Source organism: Nomia melanderi, chromosome 3 (assembly GCF_051020985.1).
Source record: "Nomia melanderi isolate GNS246 chromosome 3, iyNomMela1, whole genome shotgun sequence".
Classification (NCBI taxonomy): domain Eukaryota; kingdom Metazoa; phylum Arthropoda; class Insecta; order Hymenoptera; family Halictidae; genus Nomia; species Nomia melanderi.
The window spans coordinates 18,186,628-18,211,193 of record NC_135001.1 but is presented as its reverse complement, the minus strand read 5'-3'; the positions used below and the strand labels follow the sequence as shown (position 1 = coordinate 18,211,193).

Below are 24,566 nucleotides of genomic sequence, written 5' to 3'. Positions count from 1 at the left end.
CTTGAGTGTTTATTTATTTTACCTGTGGAATTACTCGAACGATCTGGGATTCTGCAGCTATAAAACTGAACGAAGGCCTGAAAAATGAAAAATAATCGGTATTTTCAATTTACCAAAATTCCTTTTCAATATTGGCTTTACCGGTTTTAATCAACGTATCATTTATTTCACAAACAGTTGCGACGAAAAAACATGTGATTTAGATTTGTCTTGCTTTAATATTTCCATAACGGTCACGGTATTATACGAGATGAAATAAATTTAAGACAGCAATACATGCGAAACTTATATTTCTCGTGTACATGGACAATGGACAGTTCTCTAGTCTCGACAGTGCTTATAAAACTAGATTGCGTGCTGGAAGCACGACGTATGGCGCAACCATATTACAAACACAATGCTAAAACGAATCGCGCGGTTCCGTGACAGTAATTTCTCATTTTTAATTTCATCCATATACATATTCGAATTGTTATAATGTTTACCGCCGAATACAGCTCCGAAGTCTCGAAAATATTATTAAAATGTTTGAAACGAAGGCGTGGTACTATAACGTTAATTAATGCTCCGCTTCTGTGTATGTATATTTAAGTGTCGTGTTTACTTTTATTCGCATATATTTATGCATTATAATGTACTCTATATTAAACAGGCATATATATAGTCACGCCACTACTTCGCAGGGGCAATACACTCTATCTGTACACTATAAGGTATTGCAATTTCATTCATCTACGCTCATTAAACTCAATCTCATATAGTCGTATGGTGAATTCCTACTTACAAGCATTAGTATTGTTCGTTTTACTTACAAATGTCACAGTTTCACATTACAATTAATTATATCAGTCATTCAATATTGATTACAATGGTATCTACAATGCTGATAATATAAAAGTATTTATAGGCTGGGCACAGGTTTTCATACATGATTTAATTGTCAGTTGTCGCTGTATTCGAATCGAATATGAATGTTCAAGGAAAATGGGCGAACTAAAACTAATTACAAATTTCGTGATATAAAACACAATTGTAGTGCATGAAAGATTACGATGAATATATAATCAACGTTATTATCTGGGATATAATATAAATCTGTAGATAGAAACAAATATTATACTTGCGATAACAGTGATAGTAAATACGAGAGTGATCTGACTTCGAATCGTCGTTAACTGAGTTTTACCTGAAGTCGTTTATTTTTGTATATGTTTTTCATGAATTATTGAAATTAATATAGGAAATGTGACAACTTACATCGTGTTAATTAGTTGTAAAATAAATTTCAAGACAGAAATAGTCAATAATATTTATTATTCTATCGTATTCAACAAATAGTTTGCAAACAGTCAATTTTGAACGTATTGCTCGAAATATGTAAGTCTATATCTGTTACAGAATTTGTAACGAACAATTAATAATTGACATGTCTAAAGAGGCTCCTTACATGTAAACATGGATCTATTTGTTGAAAGAGAACACGGATAGCTGATATGTTTTGTTGGATTTGCGTGTATACATTAAAATTAAATATTCGTTAGATTAATTTGGTAGCATAAATTTTCCACGTAGAACGTTTTGTTTAATCAATCTGAGACAAATTACGTTATTGAAAAAGTTCATAAGTATTATGTAACACGTTCAAAGTATAAGAATTAACGATACATACATAGATTATAAGATCTTAGTTCATTACTATATTAACGATACCATTTTGAGCATGAAATATAATTTTTTTCAAACTTACAATGAGAACATTTTCGTTCGTTTAAATGTCCTGTTCTGATAAAAGAATTGATACTAAGCATTAGTGACATTTTAATTATATTCAATACAGTAACTATAGTATTCTAAATTTTTGAGAAATGTTCAAGTCAGTGTAATAAAAATAGCAATGAATATAAGTCGAAGCATTGTTAATGTTTAGGTAAATACTAATGCCATAAAGCATTCAGTTAATCAAATACTTCATATATTAATGCAATTATAATTGTTAAGTGGTAGTTTTAGGTATTGCATTTTTGCTTCAATAAACTTTTAAGGATTGTATGAAAACTTTAGTATAACACGATTATTGTACTACATTTAAAGGTGTACAATAATTTATAGATTTAAATTCACCGATAAAAATAAGGACAATTTATTCTTCCATAAAAAGGAGCTTGTATATGCCAGGTTTAAAAAATACAATCCGTGTTCTCGTGTATTCCATATACCGTCAGATTATTTCTGGGGAGGATTTTAAATCCGTTTCTCTGCAGGCTTTTGATGCTCATTGTAAAATGGATGCACAGACGATTTCGAAGTAGAATAATAATTGTACGTAACAGTAGGACAATCCCTCTATTCCGTTTTGCAATCGCACGATATAACGTTTTACATTATTCACTACAACCATACAATCAGCTTTATTCTTTGCAAGTACTTCGGTAAGTGTGTATTTAGGGGTACTTTTACAAAATATGAAACGATAGTCACTACAATTTATGAAGATCTTTTAAGTAATCTATCAATAATTACACATAACTTATATGAAATATTAGTTCACGATTTATATAAAAAAATAAAGTTCTTTGAGTGATTTAAGGTTTACCTGAAATTAGATCGAAGGTACTGTTTAAGAAACAATATGAACATATAAAATATGTTTTGCAGCTGTAATTTGAAAGTACAATTAATGAGATAATATTCCAAGGATACTAAAAGTTTGCAAGAAATTCTATGTAGTATTTACTGGGTACGTATAGAGGACAAAAATTCAGATTTCGAAATTTTGTCATCATAAGTGTGAACGTGTTAGTAATTACAGGGTTGACGATAAAAATAAAAAATTACAGTATCTTTCAATGAAAATTGAGTATTCTGATCTCATAAGATGAAAAACTGCAACAAAATTTTAATACATTATTTTAATTAATTCAAACTATATTAGTTATTGCTATTGTAAGAAGCATTTAAAGAAATAATTTTACATGAAACGTACGCATCTATTTCTTACAAGGACCTTATGACATAAAGTTAATCCTGCATTTAATTTCAGATATGTACTCAGAAAAAATGAATTACAACTTACATTACGCTTTTCTTTCAAAAATTTACATTTCGGATGGTATGTTAACTGCGGGAAATTTTCAAATTATAATTTTTATATCATTTGTAAATGAAATGTTATTTACAAGCCCAGACAGCGCGCAATAGCTTGAGGAAGTTCTAATTTGGACATTTTAAACATTTTTGGAAAGATACTTTCAAAGTAACTGAAGTGTGAATCTACAATATGTATACGTTGTTTGGGAGTAATTTTCAACAACGAGGATTATTTTAGTTGGGGAAAAAACATATTCTATGTATTTGCTTAACAACTTTCGTAACTTCCTCAATCTATGAAAGAGAAACCATTTGTACAAATTGTTCCATTAATTTATTGAATCTATTCACACTTTTCATTTTTCAAATACTTTTCACAACTTCGTTAGGTCGAGTAGATCCTTTAATTACGATTTCTTCATACTAAATTCCTACTTCAGTATGTACAATGGTATAATAGCGTAGTGGATGAAGATTTGTAGAGTGTCAGAGAAACATGGATCAATTTTATAGTCAACGTTACTTCCGTTGTACAAGACAATAACTAAAACATTAGAATGAATGATTCATGAATCATTTAAGGGGTTACGTACTCTTGAACACTTTGAATATAAGAATTTAATAATTGTTTAAATATTCAAAATAACGTTTTATTAAAAATTCAATATATGGATTTTATCGTGTGACACTTAAATAATATTTTCTGAACATTTGATTTCAATATCTCAAGATATCATGAATTTTGTTGAATATATGAGATATAAGAAAGATACTTGAGTTGAGAAAAATGTTTAAATGCCATTTAATTTAATAGTTATTTTTGATGATACGTTGTTTAAATTCTTTTCTTTCGATGAACTTGAAATATATTTGAAATTATTAAAGAGATGTTTAAGGAGAATAAAAATTAAATTAATTACATTTTTATAACAATGAAAGATTGCAGTGTATAACTAAAAATTACAATAACAGACCAATTAAAATTTGTTCAGTTTTGTTCAGTTCAAAGTAATAGAAGTTTCTGACATAATACAAACTTCGTTTAAAATTAGTCATTTTGAATTATAGTACCTTACAATTTCTAGTTTTTGAAGATTTTTGGTAATTTTTAAGTCGTCAAATTATGATTTAATCCATTCATTGAATTTGTATATAAGTGACTCTCAATTAATTGGACTATGAACATTTAGGAGACGGTATAAAAACGAACTGCATCTAGAAGATATTTAATTAATTTCGTTTGTCGTATTGATCCATGATTTTCGTGACCTCTGTTTAGTCGAAGATTTATGTCAACTATTAGTCATTATTTAATGCAATTTAAGAACACCAAAATGATGCCCTCAGTCTTTGGATAATACTATTCTAGTATTCTCTGTATATCATATGTTATTATACACACGCATACACGCGATATGATATACAAGTACATAAGATATATTATTTTATGTATAATTGCATGTGGTATACATATATCGAGTCTACATGTGTATGTACAGTAATACGTGTCATTCGTAGTTGTTCGTGCTAGTTATTAAGCGTTCTCTATAACATACTTATACATATAAAATCGACATTAGTTAGTTTTCTGTGTGTTGATTTTTCTTGTGAAATGCCAATTGAAATATAAAAGAATTTTATTTTAGAACATTGATCGCTTGTGTGAGCAATTATTTCGCAGAAAAACAGGTATTTTTTCGTCATTTCTCAAGAATTGATGTTTTAGATTGTTCATACATAGTGTCACAAATTATTCTCTACGTAAACAAACGAAACGATGAACATGTTTTATCATTTTAGAAGATTTTGCGATGGTTTCCATCTGAAAGAAAAGAATCTATTAAGACAGATTTCGAAAGATACACACAATTCAGTCTGTTTTTACAGAATTTTATGTAAAACTTTTCAATTGAAAATTGTTTATAAGGAACAAATTATTTGGGTTTTAGAATTGTATTAGATTGTTTGCTCATAATAGCTGTTTCAGATTAGCAATTGTTTATATTAGAACTGTGTCACGATGAAATAAATTTACAAATCATTATTAATACATTTACTTCAAAGAATAAAGGTGTATAAAATATAATTTATTATATATGTCCAAGTGCTTCCTATGTTAATATTTTTCTGTTTACACAATTTTCAAGTAAAACTTGCAATTGAATATTTTCTTTCTTACATTTTTAATAAAAAAAAAATTTCTTATTAATTTCTTCATTAGAATTAAAGAACAGTTATTTCTTGAGAAAAATATACAAGAGAAATCTATGAATTGAATTATGTTTGCCCAGATTTATAAAGTCAACCACTATTTCTCATTCTAAGCAATGTCCATCTAAGATCCGATAACGTGACTGTTTGACATACTTCGCCACATATTTAGGCTGCATATATGTTAATAGTTAATTTAGTGTATCCAAAATGATTAAGATTTAATGTATCTACTGTAATTGATTAATCGTGAAACGGCAGCAAGAATTATATAAGCGGCACAACGTATTTCATACGCCGGGGATGAACTTCTCCATCAAAAGCTGCACACGCTCCACTGGCAGTTAGAAGGTTCTCTCACAAGTTGGCTGATTGCCCACCTTCGTTATGTACCAACGTATATTAACATATGTGAGACATGTAACACACATAGTTAATATAAGAGTTGACGGTTGATTGAAAAATATTTAGAAGTATGGCAAGAGACAGATCGATAAATCGGTGGAGTTAAATGCAGCAATAGAAACAATTATTAATCATTTTTTGGTACACCTTGAAGCAATTGTAAAATTTCTTCCTTTTCACTTTCTATCGACGAATATTCCTGAGAGACTTCTATAATATCAGGATTGTTTTCTTGATTTTGGTGATCATTTCCGGAGGTATTTATTTAATTTAATTGAGAATCATCGGTTTCTTTACTGAGAATTGGTGGTGTTGACTTCAATTCGCCATTTATACTTTCTGCTGTATCCTTTAGAATTATTTCTGTTTCAGCTTTGTTTAACGATTTATCCGGAATTTGAACGAGTTCTCAATTTAATATTCTATTTTATTGCGCTGTAACTTTATTCAATAATTTTGCATTGATTTGTTCTAACTGTAAGTCATCTGAAGTGGCGGACGAAAGTTTTGACACAGTAAGCGGTTCTGTACTCAATAAAAATATTAGCACGTTCATTGATAATCGTGAAATGTTCGTGACACATTCATCTAGAATACAATTGTTTTCACTATCCTGTATTTTGCTTTTAAAAGAATGTTTTATGTGCAAACTATTGAACCTATTCGCAACTTTATTCGCATACATCTATCCGCAAACAAAGTGTGTAGATGCTCGAATGTAGACAATTGATTGCTAATCAGAAACAAATTTTCTCCGACATTGAAGATTTGTAGTCAAACGTAGATTCCTAAGTCCAGGAATGTAAATATCTTCATGTTTCTATTTTGATAAATTCGAAACTATATTCTGCACAAACGGCGGTAACAACTTCTCTCAACAATAGGACTGAAGATATTCAAATATTTATTTACAGGTTATTTACAGACGATCTGTCTGTAACTATAAGCAGTGCTTCACGGATTTTTCGTATACTCTCAACTTCTACAGATAATTACATCGGTCACTGCATATGAATCAATTGGCATACTATGCAGGGTGTGCTATGAGAAACAGAACACTTAATGTATCGTTCGTATCGAGGATAGAAAAAAATATCCAAAACAGCTGTTGTGTGTACTATTAAAAGAGATGAGTGTGACGATAGAAACGAATCTTTTGTTTGCTATAATTTTCATCGATTTTTTAAAAGTGATATCATTGAGAAGGTTGTTAAAGATTTTTAAATAAATTTAAAAATACGAATAAACAAAGAATTTATTTAGAGGAGATTTTGATAGAAGGACGATGATGTTCAATATATTCGTGGAAATATTTATCTACGGTGTGGAAATATGGGGATGGGGAGAATGGAAAGGATTGGAAGTATAAGAAAGGTTTTTAAGGTGGAACTAGGATTAGACAGGGAAACGCTGGGGTACGTTATAAGGGAAGAAACGAAGATAGAAAACAGACGTGTGGAAGCAGGAATAAGGATAATTAAGTGTACGAAGAGAAAATAAAAAACAAAGATAAAGAAAATAGAAAATAAAGAAGAATGGAAAGATCTTACAAGGTAATAGGGATGTGCAAATGGGAAGCAGAAATGAATGATAATAATGGTCAAACAGGTAACAGAAGAATGAACAGAGAAGAAAAGAGAAAAGGAAATACAGCAAAGGAGAAAAAAGATGGAGCTATCCAATCGGCGAGGCATTACGGGAAATGGCTGGCGAGAGAAAGACCAAAATAGATTACAAGAAGAGGGAAAGCAGAGAAAAATGAAAGCACTTGCAAGATTCAGTTATGGGAGTGAATATAGGGGAAACAGATACAGGGAGAAGGAAGAGGGAAGAATCTGAAGAATCTGCAGGAAAGGGAATGAGACATTTGAACACTTAAGAGAAGAATACGAGGCAGTGAAAGAAACAACAAAAACGGAAGAAGGGGTAATGGGCGAAAATGGAAGTCTAAAGTAATCAGATTAAGTGGTAAAAGAAAAGAGAATGTATATTAGAAACTCATGTATCCTGAGATGGGAAGCATTATTTACACAAAAAAACAAAGAATTTATTTATATTGTCACACTCGTCCCTTTAACACTAAAATTGCCAGACTGGTTAAAATGGTGTATTCCTGATTTCTTCTTTTTGCAATTATTAAAAAAATGACAGATGTTCTCCTGAGAAATTATTAAAGACATTACTTAGCAATACACAAACTGAATTATAAATTAATTAAAGTCTCAATAGATGCACTCTTGAAGTTTCTAGAGGCATTTCAAGAAGTCAACTTAACTGCTTGATAGTTTCAGCGTTAAATAGTATAAGCGTCATTCTGGACAATTTCTTCTACCTTCAATGTTAACAGGGATATGTAAGTATTCTGTCTTTCGACGTGCCTTGTATATTAAAAAATATTTTGTCTTGAATTTTAGATAATCTTTACATGTCACGGAATGTTTACATTGGAGATATGTACGACGAAAAGATATTTCTAGAATTACATACGTATACCAATGTAAATATTTTATATTATTGGACGCAAACATTAAACGTTTCTTTTTTCACGTATATTATGTACAATCACTATCATTCTCAAATAATGACACATGTTTATCTTCGCGGGTATTTAGTTGAGTCTCGCTAAAATCGTAGCAGAATAATTTCTAGAACCTTTGTACATGGCCAAATCGAACGCGTGTTTAGGAAGTGATGTGAACGTAAGAAACCAGCGTTGCAAGAGAAGTGGCCATTGTATTTACCGAACAATCGAAGAGAGCGATATCATTTTAGCTTCCCACTGAGCAGAGAATACTTATCCATAACCAAATAGATAAATATCAGTGTAATTTAGCATTTTGTACATTGATACACCCCTTTCAGATTAACACAAAGAATTTCTCTTTACATTTTTATTTCCAAGCAAAATATTGTGACGCTACGCATGAACAATCCTTTATAATAAAATCTCTAATACCCGAATATATAACGTGGAGAGTCAAGTAAACGTAGATGAGTATTATTCTATTAGTTATAGAAGGGTTGACGAATAGAAAAGTGTTAACTAAATTTAACACAGTAATGTCATGATTCTCTTTATTGTACTATTGTTCTTATACGTTGTCTGCCTTTGTGGATAGTACCTTGCTGTGTCATACGAAACTCTAATAGTAAATAATAAATAATTCACTTAATTATTGAAAATGTCTTCACACATTCGCTGCAGTAGTGATTCTCAATGTTTTTTCTATAAAATATACGTACCGTTTCACTAGGTTCCTTGAGTGATCATAATCAAGACGAGAGGATCGATGATCCGACGATCGACGATTCATTATAATTTAACTGATCAGAAGTTACGGTCGAGTAGAATTTCCGAGCTCTCGATATTACGTCGCAGATGTTTATAGCATAGCGAAAGAAGTGACATAGAGCGTACACATTACCAGCAGCGTATGCGTCCTCCACTAAATCCCTTAACCAGTTTAACGTAAATCTCTACATTAGAATTAGCGAGGAATTAGTCCGGTGACTGACTAGTTTCGAGTATCACCATCGATTGTGATTAAGCGTGATCAAGGCTCGCTGTACTCGTCGTGCAAGCTTACGGATCCATTTGTTTTCTTCTCCTTGTTATTAATAATACAGATCTAATCACATTAGACGCTACGCGTTAGTTCCACGGCAAGGAATGACATTCCACTCGCAAGCTATTTGAATTATCGTTTACGAATAATTTACAATATCTAACATCATTACACGTTAGGATGTTATCATACAGCACGGTATAAGTGGTCAGCGCAATTCATGAAACTTATCCTCGAATGGAGTCCCTGAGCGATGGATATCTAAATGGATTTACAAATTTTCGATGGGTCGCGATCGAAAGGAGAATTTGATGATGTACTAACACTGCGGTGGCCAATTTTCAAGCCGGATGGAGCGTTCTTAACTGTGGATGATGGTGGAGGTAAATAGTGAACGTGACTAAAACGAAGATCAGGATGGAGGAGTTCTCTTTCCTCATCACACCGGAATCGTCGTAATCGTCGCCTTCGTCACCGTTCGCCTCCTTGCGGCCCCGCAATTTTAAATCTGGAAAAGGAAATGGCGATACTATTACCGTGCCATTACTTCTTATTGCGAGACTGCGTACGTGCAACGTGCGCCCGGCGACTTGAACCACTTCCGCAATTTCGAACATATTGGTATCACCGAAAATCACTTTGGATCGTGGGTATATAGTGCCTGCTACACACTCGAGCTTGTCGTCATTTGTAGTTTTCAATGCCTTAACACTAGGTTCGCGGACATTTATCGTAGAGTTTATTCTACTGCTCCTAGAAAGTTCGTTCATACGGATTTTGGAAGTTTGGTGCTTAAAAATAGATAACTGAGGTACATACTGGTGTAATTAATTAAAGTCGACGTTAATATTCGCCAGATAATGCTTATAAAATTCAATACGCGTCAAATTGACGGAAATTTGAAAACCTAGTGTTAAAGCTACGTTCGATTCTTTATAATTTCTTGTTCATGGAACTTCAGCGACTTGCTTTGACAAGTGAAAATCAGTACTTTATGAAATCTATTGAAAGGCTACAGTGTGGATAATGGTGTTTAAAGTGTCTTTGAATTAAGTGAAATTAACGCTAAGTCACTTAATATTTTGACAAGGGAGTGAATAATAATTTAAGGTAGAAGGTTTTCATTTTCATTAAAAAATGACAGAACAGTTGTTTACTTTTCAACAAGAGTTTTTATATGTAGCGTGTCCGTTTTATTCGTGTACACTCGAATAAACTGACAATAATGAAAATATGTTGTTACGCTTAAAAAGTTGCATCAACTTCGAAATCTCCTTAAATGACAATGTAAAAAGAAATCGAAATAGCTTACTAAATTTTCCTCGTCACGTCGAACAACTTTTGTCTGAATTATTTTTTCATGTCTTCAATAATTGCGGAAATATTCGAGTGTACACGCATAAAACGGACATGCTGTATGATATATTTGTTTTCAGTTTGTCAATGCAAGAAGGAATTTACTATCATCATTCATTCATTTTTCTCAGTCTACATTATTGACTTGCTCTAAATGCATATAAAGAACATAATGTTTATTATCGAAAATGGAGAATATTTAGAATACAATAAATTAGTTGAAGAATATATTCTAAATAAGTTGAACGTAAATTAAAACCTTTATTTTATAAATGAATATTTTGATAACCTCATAAATTATATTTTATAATTGAATAGTTTGATAACCTCATAAATTATATTTTATAATTGAATAGTTTGATAACCTCGATTATAAATTGAAAACTGTGATACATCGAAATACTGTAGTGTCAATACTAAAATGTAGTAGTCGAAATTGAAAACCGTTCTATATTTAAAATAGTAACGATCATGGTTGAACGACAAGATCTAAGAGTGATAGTGAAAACTTCAAACACAAAACTTCATTACGAAAATGCATGTTTAGCTGATGCGAAACAAGATATTGCGCAGATAGCAGCTGCTAATACGTTCAATTTAGATCCAAGTGAATTTAATTATTAACTCAATTTCTGTCTTCATCTGTTCTCTGGTTATTACAACTAATAGGTTGTCAGCGCTCAAAGCTGAGAGATAATATTACCCCATAAACTTGAGTTATCTCTATTCAAGAAATACGTGTATTGTATTATGTACTCTTTTTAAAAAAGTTATAAAATGACACATCACGATGTACGTCTCCTTTTAGAATCTACGTTTCCTTTATATATTAAAATTACAGGATTATTTTCTAAATTTTATATATAACTAAACAGTTAAATTTTAAAAGAGTTTCATTATATAAATAGATTATACAAGTTTTCGTGATCATTTTATTACAGCTTTAAAAAGGAATTGACTTTAGCTAAAAAATCATTACAAATTTGACAAGGAATTTGCAATGGCCTACCTCGTTCTTTGAGCATATCTTGATTTCCTTCGAAAATGTCGTTTCTTGAGTTATGCCTTAACTTTCCTGTAATAACGACACAATAGAATTATTAATCATTGCAGTCAATATAAATAATTAATACGCAATATTCGATATATAGATGCAGGCAAGAAATAATTTAACAGGTGATTCGTTACTCGTAATTGTAAGATAAGAAAGAAGGAAACGAAATTACAGTTTCGGCTTTACTTGCAAGTAGTTAACGATCAATAACCGTCAACGCCACTAGCGGATCGATCTAACTTACAGACATTAACAAACTGTGATTCTTTAACACTTTTAGCTCCAGGAAGATGATCGAATGATTCGAAGTAAGCGTAAAATCTGTTGATATTGGAAAGTGACGTTAAAATTAGAAGTCTGAATTTGTATTCGATTATTTAATAATTATAGGTTACTTTGTTCAACATTTCCTAACGAAGTGTTCATTCCAAAGCATTTACCGGTGTTTTAATAAAAATGCTGATAATTGCATCATAAATTACTTGAACGTCTGCAATACGTAATTATACATATGATTGTTTATTTCTTCATGGACAGTAGCAATCTTTTGTTCTTACAAGATACTGTAGAATAACGAGGAGATTGGGCTAAGTTGATACAGTGAAATTTTCTAAATACTGAGTGTATTTTTGATTTTACATTCTGAATTAGTTTATGTTCTGACAGAGTTACCTAAAAATAAGGGAATTACGTTTTGTTATTTAATTTATATGCTCCGGGTTTTCTTATGGAACCGTTTTCGTATAATGGCGTCATTTGGAGCATGTTGATACACCTTCCCTGAGGAACGGTAATACAGTGTATCAGTTTTTTCGGACTACTTTTAAGCATATCATTTTATTTTATTTTTAGAACAGTTGTACGAAATTAAAGAAAGAACTAATCAACGTGAAATATCTCTAACTTTTCTACCATTAATATTTTGATAGAATAATAAAAAATGAACGAAGCTTTACCACGATAATATGATATTTTAAAATACAAGTAAAAAAGGTACAGGCAAAAGTTTTAATAAAGTTACATGATACTTCATTTCACCTGCAGCGCTCCTCGTTAGACAAGTTGAGAAAATACAAAATTTGCAACATTTATATTCGGAATTTGTACTGCGTGTATCCCAAGCGTCGAACGTCGGTGTCATTCTCTGATCGAAAAATGTCTTGTCTCGTTACTGATCTCATTATATGCGAACTAAATGTTGAAACAGATATTTGTTTACAGAAGAATAGGCAGTGCGCAATAAAGTTGACCTATGGCTCCAGACGGGCCTATAAATCTTCCGTCGAATGCAACGTCGCCTCTCAATCTGTTAGCATCAAAATATTTTGCATATATCGATTTCCGACCTTCGAGTGTGCACGCAAATGCGGATAGCTGATGAGCCAATAATAAATCCTACATTCTTCATCGTGTTGGAACTGCATCTCAAAATCCAGTGGTGCCACGAAATTTGTTTTCATGTAACTCTCATTAATTGGCCAACATTGAAAATATAGCTTTTATAAATGATATTTTATCATATAATCTAAATCGATCACTTTAGTACACATTTTCATTCGAAAATTTTCGAATTAAAATACATTCCACTTCATGCGAGTATTAAATATTTTACCGGTATTGAAATTGTTTAAATAATACAAATTCTCAGAGATGGCAATTTTCGCCGGTTTTTATGTAAACTACCTTCGAAATAGTTACTTTTTTAATTATATTTATAAATTTTGAATTCTTCATTATTATTGCGAAATGTTCCTCTTTTTAACGAATTGTTTGCTCTTCTTGAACAGTCATTCTAGTTGTTGGCCTTTGGTTTAAATTCTAGAAAATTTGAGAGAATATCTGTATATTTTTGTGACTTTCCAGTTTTAAATTTCATGTTATTAATTCATGTAGGCTGTAGACTTGTAGGTAGAACAGGCTGGCAAAGGCCGTAGTGTATGTAAATACGTATAGCGATTCAGGTAGGCGTGTCGCACGGTCGCCATTTCTCATTTGGTTGACTCGGCAAATCAGAAAGTCGCTTATAAGACCTACGAACGATATTAATTAAGCTGCACAATTATATACGTTAACGATAAACTTGCTGATCTTCTAATCCGTCGAGGATCATTAACCTTATTCATTTCATTTATGAAAGTAATGGCAACTTTTGGTAAAAGCAGACGGTTGATAAAACGAATCAGATTACATAGAAGTTTCAAATTGATTTGTTTGTATATTTTCATCTTCATCTATATGAGATATTTTTAGAAGATAATAAAGCAATTTTTGAAATAGCTAGAAATTAATAGCTTCCTTCTAAACACATATCATAACATCAAATTAAGTATTTATGGAAACTTTTACCACTAAAAAGTTACTATGATAGTAATGTAACTTAACAGTAAATAAATACACATTGAGACTAAGCAATAGTACTTTATTTCTTATCTGTATTTATAAACCAGTTCAATGCAAGAATATAACATAATAATTTAATGAGAATTCAAATCCTAATAATGAAAATTTAACAATTTCTGCTATGCTACGAAAGGTAGTATTTAGTATAGTTGAATCTTAGAAGAATATGTATATTTAAATTCATAGAAATATAGATAAACGTCATCTTTTAAAGTGCAAACACTTGAAATATGTCGATAGAAAGAAAGATGATTTTTTACTGCTTTCATAACGAAAAGTTCACGTATGTGCGTCCGATTTTTCAGATTATCATACTCGAACGTGAATTTAATATAGTGCAGATATTTTTGGCGGGATTTTTTACATAAATTATATGCTTATAGACACAAACGGAATGTCGGCGTAAGCTTGTCGTTTAACTTGGTAAAGAGAACGGGTTGATGAATAAAGTGTAAGTTCAAAATGGCATTCATCCGTGGCTTTTTATAGAGCCGTTCTTCTAAACGTCTAGCTCTCTGCAATGAGGTCTGTCGACTTTTGTACATCCTTTTCGTAACCATTTCGCTGCGGGGAGCAAATGAGATGGTCGGTTTGTAAATCTGACACGGCGTTGTGTCAGTATTCCTATTCATTCACAATATTACACAGAAATAGTTCTGCCTCCGCTGATAGAAAATAAGCGCGGTACACGTGGAAGTTAAACTGTTCGTAGAAAAACTTTAAATAAAGTTCTTCGAAACGAAAAATATTGAACTGACCTAACCTATACCATAGGATGTTCCTGTCATTCGTATATAATATTTTCCTTAAGAATTTCTATTTTTCTTTGTACAAGAAATGCACATCATGTATTTTGCACACATTAACATCACATATTTATTTATACATCGAGGCAGTATGCATTTTGCGACAATATCACAATTTTATATATATATATATATATATATATATGAATTGAAAACATTAGAGTATTAGTATTTTATTATTAATATTAATGATAAGTAGTTATTAGTTATTACAAGTTTGAGAAGAATTCAAGTAATATAAAAGCAGAGGAGATTTTACTGATAAGACACAGTTATCTTTAATATATTTCCTACTTCAGATTCAGCAACCTCCATTCTTGTGTCCTTGTTACACTTTACAATGTGTTTTGATAAATTGTGCTGTTTATTAACCGTTCATAGAAAATATCCATTTTTCGTAAAAGAAATATTCAATCAAATATTACATAAATGTATGACTATCTTAAATAATATTTACTTTTTGTTTCAATTAATCATATACTTTGAATTGTTTAGCCTTTTAATGCTCCCTCTAATTTACAGGCTTTATTCGCAAGTTGTTTTTAAATAAAGCAGAAATGCATTAAAGGAAAGTTTGAATTGACGTGCGCATGCACCTATTTTCAAAGTTAATTGCATCAGGAGGAGTTCATACGAAAACACAGTACTTCGTATAATATTTATTGAGTTGTCCTGGGAGTTTCGACCTCTTCCTCGTTGCGTTTGAACAAACCTATACACAGGTTCTAATGTTAGTTCATTTTTTCGAAAATTTTGGAAATATTTGTAGATAAAATATACTTTCTAGTACTGTTTTAGAATTTGAAAATCTATTCTATGAATAGAATAAGCACTAATTAAAAAACTAATTTTAATAGAGCTGACTTTTTATTATTTATTAAAACACATATTTTTCTGTTGAGTAAATATAATAAATTCGTATAGAAATCATTTGCTGAGAGAAATGAAAATTGTTTTAACATTTACTTTTCGTATTCGATATTTGTAAAGACAAATTACACAGGTTTACCAGGTACACATTCGGTTGCTTAAAAAAGTATATCAAGAACCGTATTATGAAGATCAAGTGATGCATTTCAAATAAGCCTGAATCAAATGTCAGGTATTCGGAAGTTTCAGAGTTCCAAGGATTCATATGTGAAAAGATACTTTCACGATCCCGCCCGATTTCGTCCACATTTCTTCGACCTGATCTACTTGGGTATTTGACATATCGGAGTACTCGCTCTATGTATCAAAAACGTTGATTTAGAGAACTCACTTGTATATACCTAATCATTAGAAGAAATATTAGAAATTTCCGATTTCCTAGCAAAAATAATTATAACAAAATATAAGGTTTCCTTTAGTAAATAAGTGCTACTAAATTTATAAACGGCTTAGCATAATGCATGTATGCCATAAGTAGGTATATCAAAATTGTTTTCCGTTAGGAACGTGCAAATCGTATTAAATGAAATAAAATTTACTGCGCGTTGATATATTCTGTGTATGTATACATCTCATTTAATTTGTCAAATATCTATATTTTCAATTGTTCTTAGTGGTATATCGAATCTTGCATAGAGGCCTATTTAACTATTCTTTTTATACGTATCTACTTTCATAAATATTTATTAATTTAAATGTATAATAAATATTTATTAATTTTCTTTTCGTTACGTATTAATGATATTTACGATGTAACAATTCTTACAAAAAAGTTGGCCATCTTTTCCTGATTTACCGTGTTACTTTAAATAAAAAGACGATAGCATACACTAGACACGATAACACAATTTTTAAGGAAACATTTGAAGGGATGCTCCACATAGGTCTTGCATTATCCTTTTACCCCAGTCTTTTGTTGCCATGGGCTTTAACCTGAATAATGTTGAAATATAATCTTCCAAACTTTGCTTACATTAGTTCTGTACTTGTCTGTACTTCGTAGTGCTTTAAAATTTAAGAGAAGTTCTCCGTGTATTTAAAATATCGAAGGTGGTGATTCATATGTGTGTGTGTTTGTGTGTCACGAGTAAATGTTAGAGGCATCTATAATATTCTAGAAAGATGCTACGTGCAAATAAAATCAATAATCTGAAATATTCCAAACGTAATCGAAGATATTCATAGCGACGAAGGAATGTCCTAGAAAGTCTGCGAGTGCGATGCATGTAAGTATACATATAGTGGAAAGCATGATTCAATTTTCATAACATAATATAAACATATATTGTCATCGCAAAGCAATTTTTTAAAACTTGATTGGTATTTCGCGTAACATAAACTAAATAGTTCACACAGGTTCAATAATATGAAGTGTTTGATTGTCAGAATAATTTGACTTTCCGAACTGTCGACACTCTGCTGCAATAATAATATAAAACAAATGTAATAAGATTGTAGTAATTTTATATTAATCAATCATAAACAAGAAGGAATCAATAAATATCAGTATTCGTTGCAACAGTTCTCATGTGATACGCGAACGGAGATCCAAAGGGCTGAATCTCTTCGCCTTATCAATCAATAGATGAACCTGTCTCATAATCTGTATAATAAGTAAAGAAACGTACAAAATTTGGGAGACGAGCCAAACAGTTTTATTGCTCAACAAGCAATACTCATAGATTTCACTTAAAAACAAAAAGATTATGTTGAACTATGTTCTTGCACTCATTGTCGGAGCACGAAGTTTTATAAATCAGTTTAGTGTAATATTATAAAAAGCTTACAGTAAGATTTCAATACAAATTACAATTAATTCCACATTTATAATCAAACCGGTAAATTAATAATACTTTAATGGACCTTTCTATTAACATTCGTATTAAGATCAATCAACGAAGCGTCAAACGACAGAAAGTAATAAGCGGAGAGGCTAATTTCGAAAGAGTGAATTTCTATTGATTACGAACTTATTAAATCAATTGGCGTTATTTCAACCTACATTCCGATTATCAATTGTTTGCATCTTGAACGAGAAAGGGAACCTTGTTCTCGAAAGTGACACACAATTATTCGCGATTGAAACAAGCTTTGACAGACGGTGGTGCCGGGGAGCATAGACTTGTGTCTACCTTTGTAAAGGTCGATTCATGAGAATATCTAGAGAGTGGATCGGCGCACACCAACTAGATACTCGATCTAATTAATCAGCGACGCGTTATTTCATGACAAGTATGCACGTTACACCGCATCATTCAGAAAGTACCAATCAGCACAAAGCGAGCAGTAACATAGGTCGACTATGCGCCTAATTCTTAGTCTGTGTACGACTTATGTAAAGTAATATATGAAAAATCATAGGAAATAGAATAAAATAAATAACTGTCACTGTTGTGAGTTAGACAATTATGATTTTCAATGAAAAAGTTAACAAAAGTTTCGTAATATCTGTTTCAACAATTGTAAGGTACCAAGTTTTCTTTAGAGGATGTGTATTTTCTTTTCATTATTTTATCGTTCATGTAATTTCTTTGTCTATAATATTTGCAATGTTAAATCTTAAAATTCTTTTTCAAAAATATATGAATCAACGAGATATGAATTAGGTGAAATGTAAACAGAAAATCTTTGCTTTCTGCATTGTAATGTTCGATATAGAATGTATTTTTCATACATATTTTATGACAATTGTTAAACCTGAATTTTCATTTATTTCACGACAGATGTCTGGAAAACATGGGTATAAATTAACCCAGCGCGATATTCCGAAGGTTAAATGGTAAAACGGCACAGAAGCCGATAATATGTTTACTGTCTGTAATTATTCTTCCGGTTAAAGCAAGAAAACTTACAATTAACATAAAATATTTCTTTTTGATAAGCCACTGTAGAAATGGTTTTTCCTTTATTCATACTTATTTTTCGAACATGATTACCGTGAAAGTATTTTTTAAGATACAATGATCTCTGTATAATTATACGCGATTTAAATAATTGCCCTTATACGAGAATCGACCAATTCAAATGAGAGCAATACCATTTTAGAAACAATTACTTACCTTTGTATCTTGTGTTGTTATTATTGGACTTTGAACTCGATATTATTTCTGGAACATACGAGGAAAAATATATTAGGAGCATTCGTAGTTACAAATAAAAATGTACGAACAAGTTTTCTGGTTTATAATTTGTAAAACTTCTTATATTTAGTAAAAATTAACGTTTTTCATAATCATTGATAATGTTATAAAGGTTTTATATCGTACACACGATGATCAACTAAAACATTCAGAAGAAAAATATTTTTTGTGATCATAAATTAAAATGTTAGATTTTTTTTAAACCGCCAGCGACTGTTAAATGATTCTTTATAGAAAGTAAATTCTGTAGGTTTAATATTCAGATTTTTGTATTAATTCTAAGTTACAAGGTTCTAACCTCTTTGCTTCATCCCGAGTTTGTAAATTAAAGTTTATGCGTATTATGTTTACAGTGAACTCAACATATTTTCAAAGGTAACTATGCATAACGGGGGAAATAAAATACACTTCTTTATGAAGATAGTTGCGTAGTTACGGCGTGAACTCAACGAACCTATGTTGCTTACTACGCAGTTTCACCTAATTATCTTCATTATTTTTAGCTTACGAAAAAACTTGAGCTTAAAAAAATACATTGTTCTTTTTTAAAATAAAATTCTATATTGTTTCATATTTTTCTATGTTCCATATTTTTATAGGAAATGAAGCAACGTAATTTAATGACCTTAACAATCATACTTATATAATTTAACCGACCATCCACAACTAAGGAATACACAATACAATCATATACATAGATAATCATCTGCATAATTTAAAGTAATTGCCAACAACCCAATGGAGTTGGCGCAAATTAATACATACAGTAAAAAAAATTTGTTTAAATAAAAAAGATCATATTATTTTGATCATATAGTTTCGGAAAATTTACGATAATAGATCCTAATGTTATCGAGGTATTGCTGATTCATGGATCTCTACCAACATGAATGTTAACACGTTAAGTGCCGCACGATTTATATAATATTAAATTATTTGATTGAATTGCATTGTTATTATTGCGAGTTCGCCTAGCTGAGTGCCACCGCATTGGCTAGCAGTATTTATAATATAGAGATGTTTTCAAATAATCATCTTTTAATTGAGTGAACTATAGTAATTCGATTTAATTGGGGGTCACCGATGACCTCCATGGCAACAGTATATTATATGTATTGTATATACACTTAATTTAGACAGCAACGAGTTCAAGAATACAGGTAACTGTAAAAAAGTAACTTGTAGTACTTACCATAAACTTTGATACTGCCGTCAGTATCTCCTAATGAGTTTTTGGAAACACATTTATACGAACCAAAGTCTGATTGGCTGACGGAACTTATAGTTAGTCTCATTTCGACTTTGTATGCGTCGTCCAACAATATTGGTTTGTATTTTTCTCCTGGAAAACAACGACGTTCTTAAAAACTGACTAGTAGAACAGTTAAAAAAAGTACGAGATACAATCATAGTAAATTATTCAGCATTAAATTAAGTTGAACGCAAAATTTCTGGAGTTTTAACTTGACAATTTTCCCGAACTAGAATATGTAAAAGAAAACATATATTTAGAAGACAATAGACTCCGAACAACTGGCTAATTCATTTTATAACATCTTGTTTTGCGATAGTAACTTACGATATGAACAAATATTAAGCATTTGTTATAAAATGTTTCACATAGACAGAGTTATTTCGTCGAAATCAATAGTTCGATTGCGCCATTTAAATAATAAGCATTGTTATTATGTTTATATTACTATATTTATATTTGTTTTGTTTAAAAAATAAACGACTCTAATGTCGTTATACGAATGTAAATTGTTAATTTTGTTTGTATAGTAATTATTCCTAGTATTAAATAACTGTTTCAAAATAATCTCATTACATTAGATAATAAGATTACAATAATGTGTTCAATTTTTAATGAAATACGACACCTATAAAACCTTATGGTAGATCGAATATGATAGTTTTGAAGGAATAATAGGAAGAAAAATGAAATTGCCGGTAAGTTCGATTGATCGATCGTACGTATAATTTAAACAGGATTTTATTAGTCCTTTCAAATATAAGCGATCGCGTAACGTACAACACGAACCCAAGAATTTCTGAAGCTATTGAAGGAACGTCACAATAGTTCAATCAAGTTGAAAGATAGTCGCACTTGTCCCCTTGCCTGGCTTATTTTAGTATTCGCCGTGCACCAGTTTAAGTTAACGTGATTTCTGTTTAGATCGACACCATTCAGACACGTTTCCGCCTTCTGGCTCGTAAGATTTTAGATTCTATCCAACGATGGCGCTATCTTCCACGAATAGAAAGGTTACGTGGATGCAAAGCGAAATAATGGAAGCAAACCATTATTGCAAATTGAATAATCCTCGAAATATCTTCAAATCAACTTTATATCGATCGAATGTCTTCTCCGTGATAAGCTTCATTCTGAATTAAAGGCTGATGTTAAACATAGGCTAACTATAGGCCAGCTCGAGAACCGATAATTGTTTTAATTTCATGAAAATTGAACTAGTCTCTTGATGGAAACTTGATAAATTACTGTAAGTGCGTTTAAATGTAATCGTATTACGATGCTCGGATTTCCTTCCCGATGAAGACTTACTAGTAAAATAATTATTCGAAGAGTTATACGAAGAATTGTTTATAAAAGTTACAAGGATCAGATATTTACCCGTAGCAAAGAATAAACCCGAGATGTAATTACTAATTACGTACTTTTTATTTCATAAAGTTATATTCTAAAAGAGTATCTTTTTTATTTCTAATCCGAAGTAAAACTTGTCTAATTTTCATCATTGTTATTAAAAAGCTGCATTTATTAATATTAAGAAGATAATAATACTTGTGATTTAATTATATTATTACTACAGGTTTTAGATAATTCAAGATTTTTCTCCAAATGTAAACAGTTAAACGAAACAAGAATTTAGGAATGAAAGAAAGAAGTAAAATACTCGTTAAACTATCTATTTGAATGCTTTTTTCATAATCTAATACAAACGTTACATTGCATAAGTTTCATATTCGATATATTTAATTAATGTGTTACCTTAGTGAATAAAAATGAAGAAGTATTTTAACCATAGCGTGCAGTCGTTTCAATAGTTGAAGGCAAACGGAAGAATATCTAATTTTTATCTTGTAAAAGTATATGATTATAGTGTTAGGGAACTTAACATACTAATGAAGAAAACTCATTCTGATCGATTCTTTTTGAGCTACATATTTTGCCATTTTTCCGCAGTCAAACCGCTCGAAGTGACAACCTTCGGCTCGAATATGTGAAGAATAGTGTCAAATGCAGTTTGACAAATACACAAATAAACAAACCTCTTCAATGTGTTTTCGGAGTATGTCAACGTTATCCACAATTGTGTTGTGAACCGAAAACTTTGAACAATGGGTGCAACACAAAAACATTAAGGAAACTGGAACGCAAGATAATGTAAACGTGACATTATGCCCATATACTGTGGTACACGCTGTATAATTATTTTGTCAATTTATTGTTGCGTGTACTGTATCCTGTCGCGTACCCAATATGATACTTCGGTTCAGTTTCCTCAGATTTGCTTTAATATAAAGCGTTTTCGCTCTTGTTATACGGCTGCCTCATTGTGCTATATAAAAACTGGTTGAAACAGTGAATTTTATAATTCAACAAATACATAAATAAGGAAACTTTAATATAATTGCGTATAATTTGTAAAACATGTAGTATACTATTACATGCTTGAACTTTTTATTATTTAAAATATTATTCAGGTAAATGTGTTGAAGTTTTAGTAATTTCCTAATAGTTCATTTAATTTACTTTTTGCAACGGTCGTAATGTCTATAGGTTCATAATACAGAAATGTAGTTGCAAGTGATATTAATAGTTAAACGGTTTTTAAAAATCTGTTTAGATCGAAAGAGTATTAAGAATGATTATTACCAATATTTTACCATTTACAGCCTGACAATGTCTCACGTTAACTTTTCAACTTACGAGACAATTGGTAACACTCATATTCTTCGAGTAAAAATTATTCTTTACTGTTTTGTACATCGGTTATTTCAAAGATTGTTAATAATCCAAATTTATGTGTGCAATTGTTGCAACGCATCAAGAAGCTTCGAGTAATTTTTAAAAGCGTTCGTAAGCAATTTGAATGCGTCGAAGACAATAAAATGCTACGAAACGGTTCTTTCACTACTAGCGAAAAATCGGTTAAAATAAGAACCGATAAGCACCAGTGCATTGTGCCGGTGAGCTCAGTCTCTCGATGCAAGCCCAATACAAATATCTGGCATATCGCAAGTATGAGCTTCGAAGAAAACATATTTCTACGATGAACGTTTTGACATATCGCATTCGAAAAGTGTGGACGTTGCTATCTACTGAAATTTTCCTGAATTTAAAAAATACTCGCTAATGGTAAACATTAGAGCCACTACTAAATAAGAGCTTCAGAATACATTCAATAAATGTACTTTCAATCTGTATTTACACAGTTTCTTACGAAGTGAATGAATTGTGACGAAGATATCGAATTTACGATTCTAAACTGAAAAAGTATTTTTTGGTGAGAAAAAATTCAGAATTCTCAAGAGTAGGTCGCAACTTACTCGAAGATTCATTGTTCTCTCGATAACAATAACTTCTTTGAAATATTATGTAAACCTGCGTTATAAATTTAAATCGTTGCACGCTAATATCACCACTTATTTAATTACGTTGATATGTAGTTGGTTAGTATCTTGTACCTTACGAATATCTCTGCAGTTGACTACATAAGTACCTAAATGTGAAGCAGAGATAGATATTTTATGAATGCTTCAACGATACACTCCCCAAAATATCATTAATTGATATAACATCCTATCGTAGATAATTAGACTGCGCCAACTCTCAAATGCAACAGTTCCTCGCGTCTACTGCTAGGCGAGCTTCTAATCCAGCGACTCCTCCTCGCCGTTCATTGAAATTCAGAAGCTCTTTCACACATGCTACTACACATTCTGTAACTTACTAGCGTTACTATATGAAACTTCATTACTATCGCATAGAATATGAATTCTTAAACGCTGCCTCTATTCAATTATCCGCCATATTATCGCGTCTACGTATCACACGCAAGTCCATTAGCACTATAATTACTGCATATTTAGGAAAATTGATGTAATCCTTTATACAAATAAAGATTATAGTGGCTATTTATTATTTGTAAGTGGTAATACTTATAAAAATTATTTCATTTATCGTAATATAATTTTTTCAAATAACTTTAAATACAAACATCTTTATTATTTCACTAATCGTAAGACGAAAAAGATAAAATCAATTTTTGATATCTCAAACTAATCATTTTTCGATAAGATAATTCGGTTTGTATAGTAAACTATAAATTTTTATTAAGAGAAATAATGTAGTGGTTGTAGTGTGCATATATCCTTATTTGCAAGAATAGACATGGCTTTGAAAAGTATTATAGTACTCCGTAAATTACTTATCTTCTATTTCTGCAAATTTGTTGTAATTGCTTTATGAAGGAACACGACTTGCAACAGTTGCGTGGACCACTCTGTATAATACGGAAAAATTAACTAAATTCCTTAGGGTTAATCAAATTTCTGCCTTAATGACATTCAAACATTTACAGTGAAT

At 31.0% G+C, this 24,566-nt stretch overlaps 1 protein-coding gene across 2 annotated transcripts in view; it reads right to left on the bottom strand.

Annotated features, from left to right (window-relative positions):
• Positions 1-190: 190 nt before the first annotated feature.
• Positions 191-24,566, bottom strand: part of LOC116429242 (neurotrimin) — a 434,797-nt gene continuing 410,421 nt past the window's right edge. The window contains exons 7-11 of one of the 2 annotated variants that reach the window (XR_004235452.2): positions 20,148-20,297; positions 18,875-18,922; positions 11,635-11,700; positions 8,947-9,777; positions 191-8,846 (exon numbers count right to left, since the gene is read on the bottom strand). Coding sequence is in view for 1 of the 2 variants with exons in the window: in XM_031981978.2 (XP_031837838.1) it covers positions 9,611-9,777; positions 11,635-11,700; positions 18,875-18,922; positions 20,148-20,297 (431 nt within the window). In the remaining variant the exon portion in view is untranslated. Of the gene's footprint in view, positions 9,778-11,634; positions 11,701-18,874; positions 18,923-20,147; positions 20,298-24,566 lie in introns of both variants that reach the window. The other variant, XM_031981978.2, reaches the window with a different exon arrangement.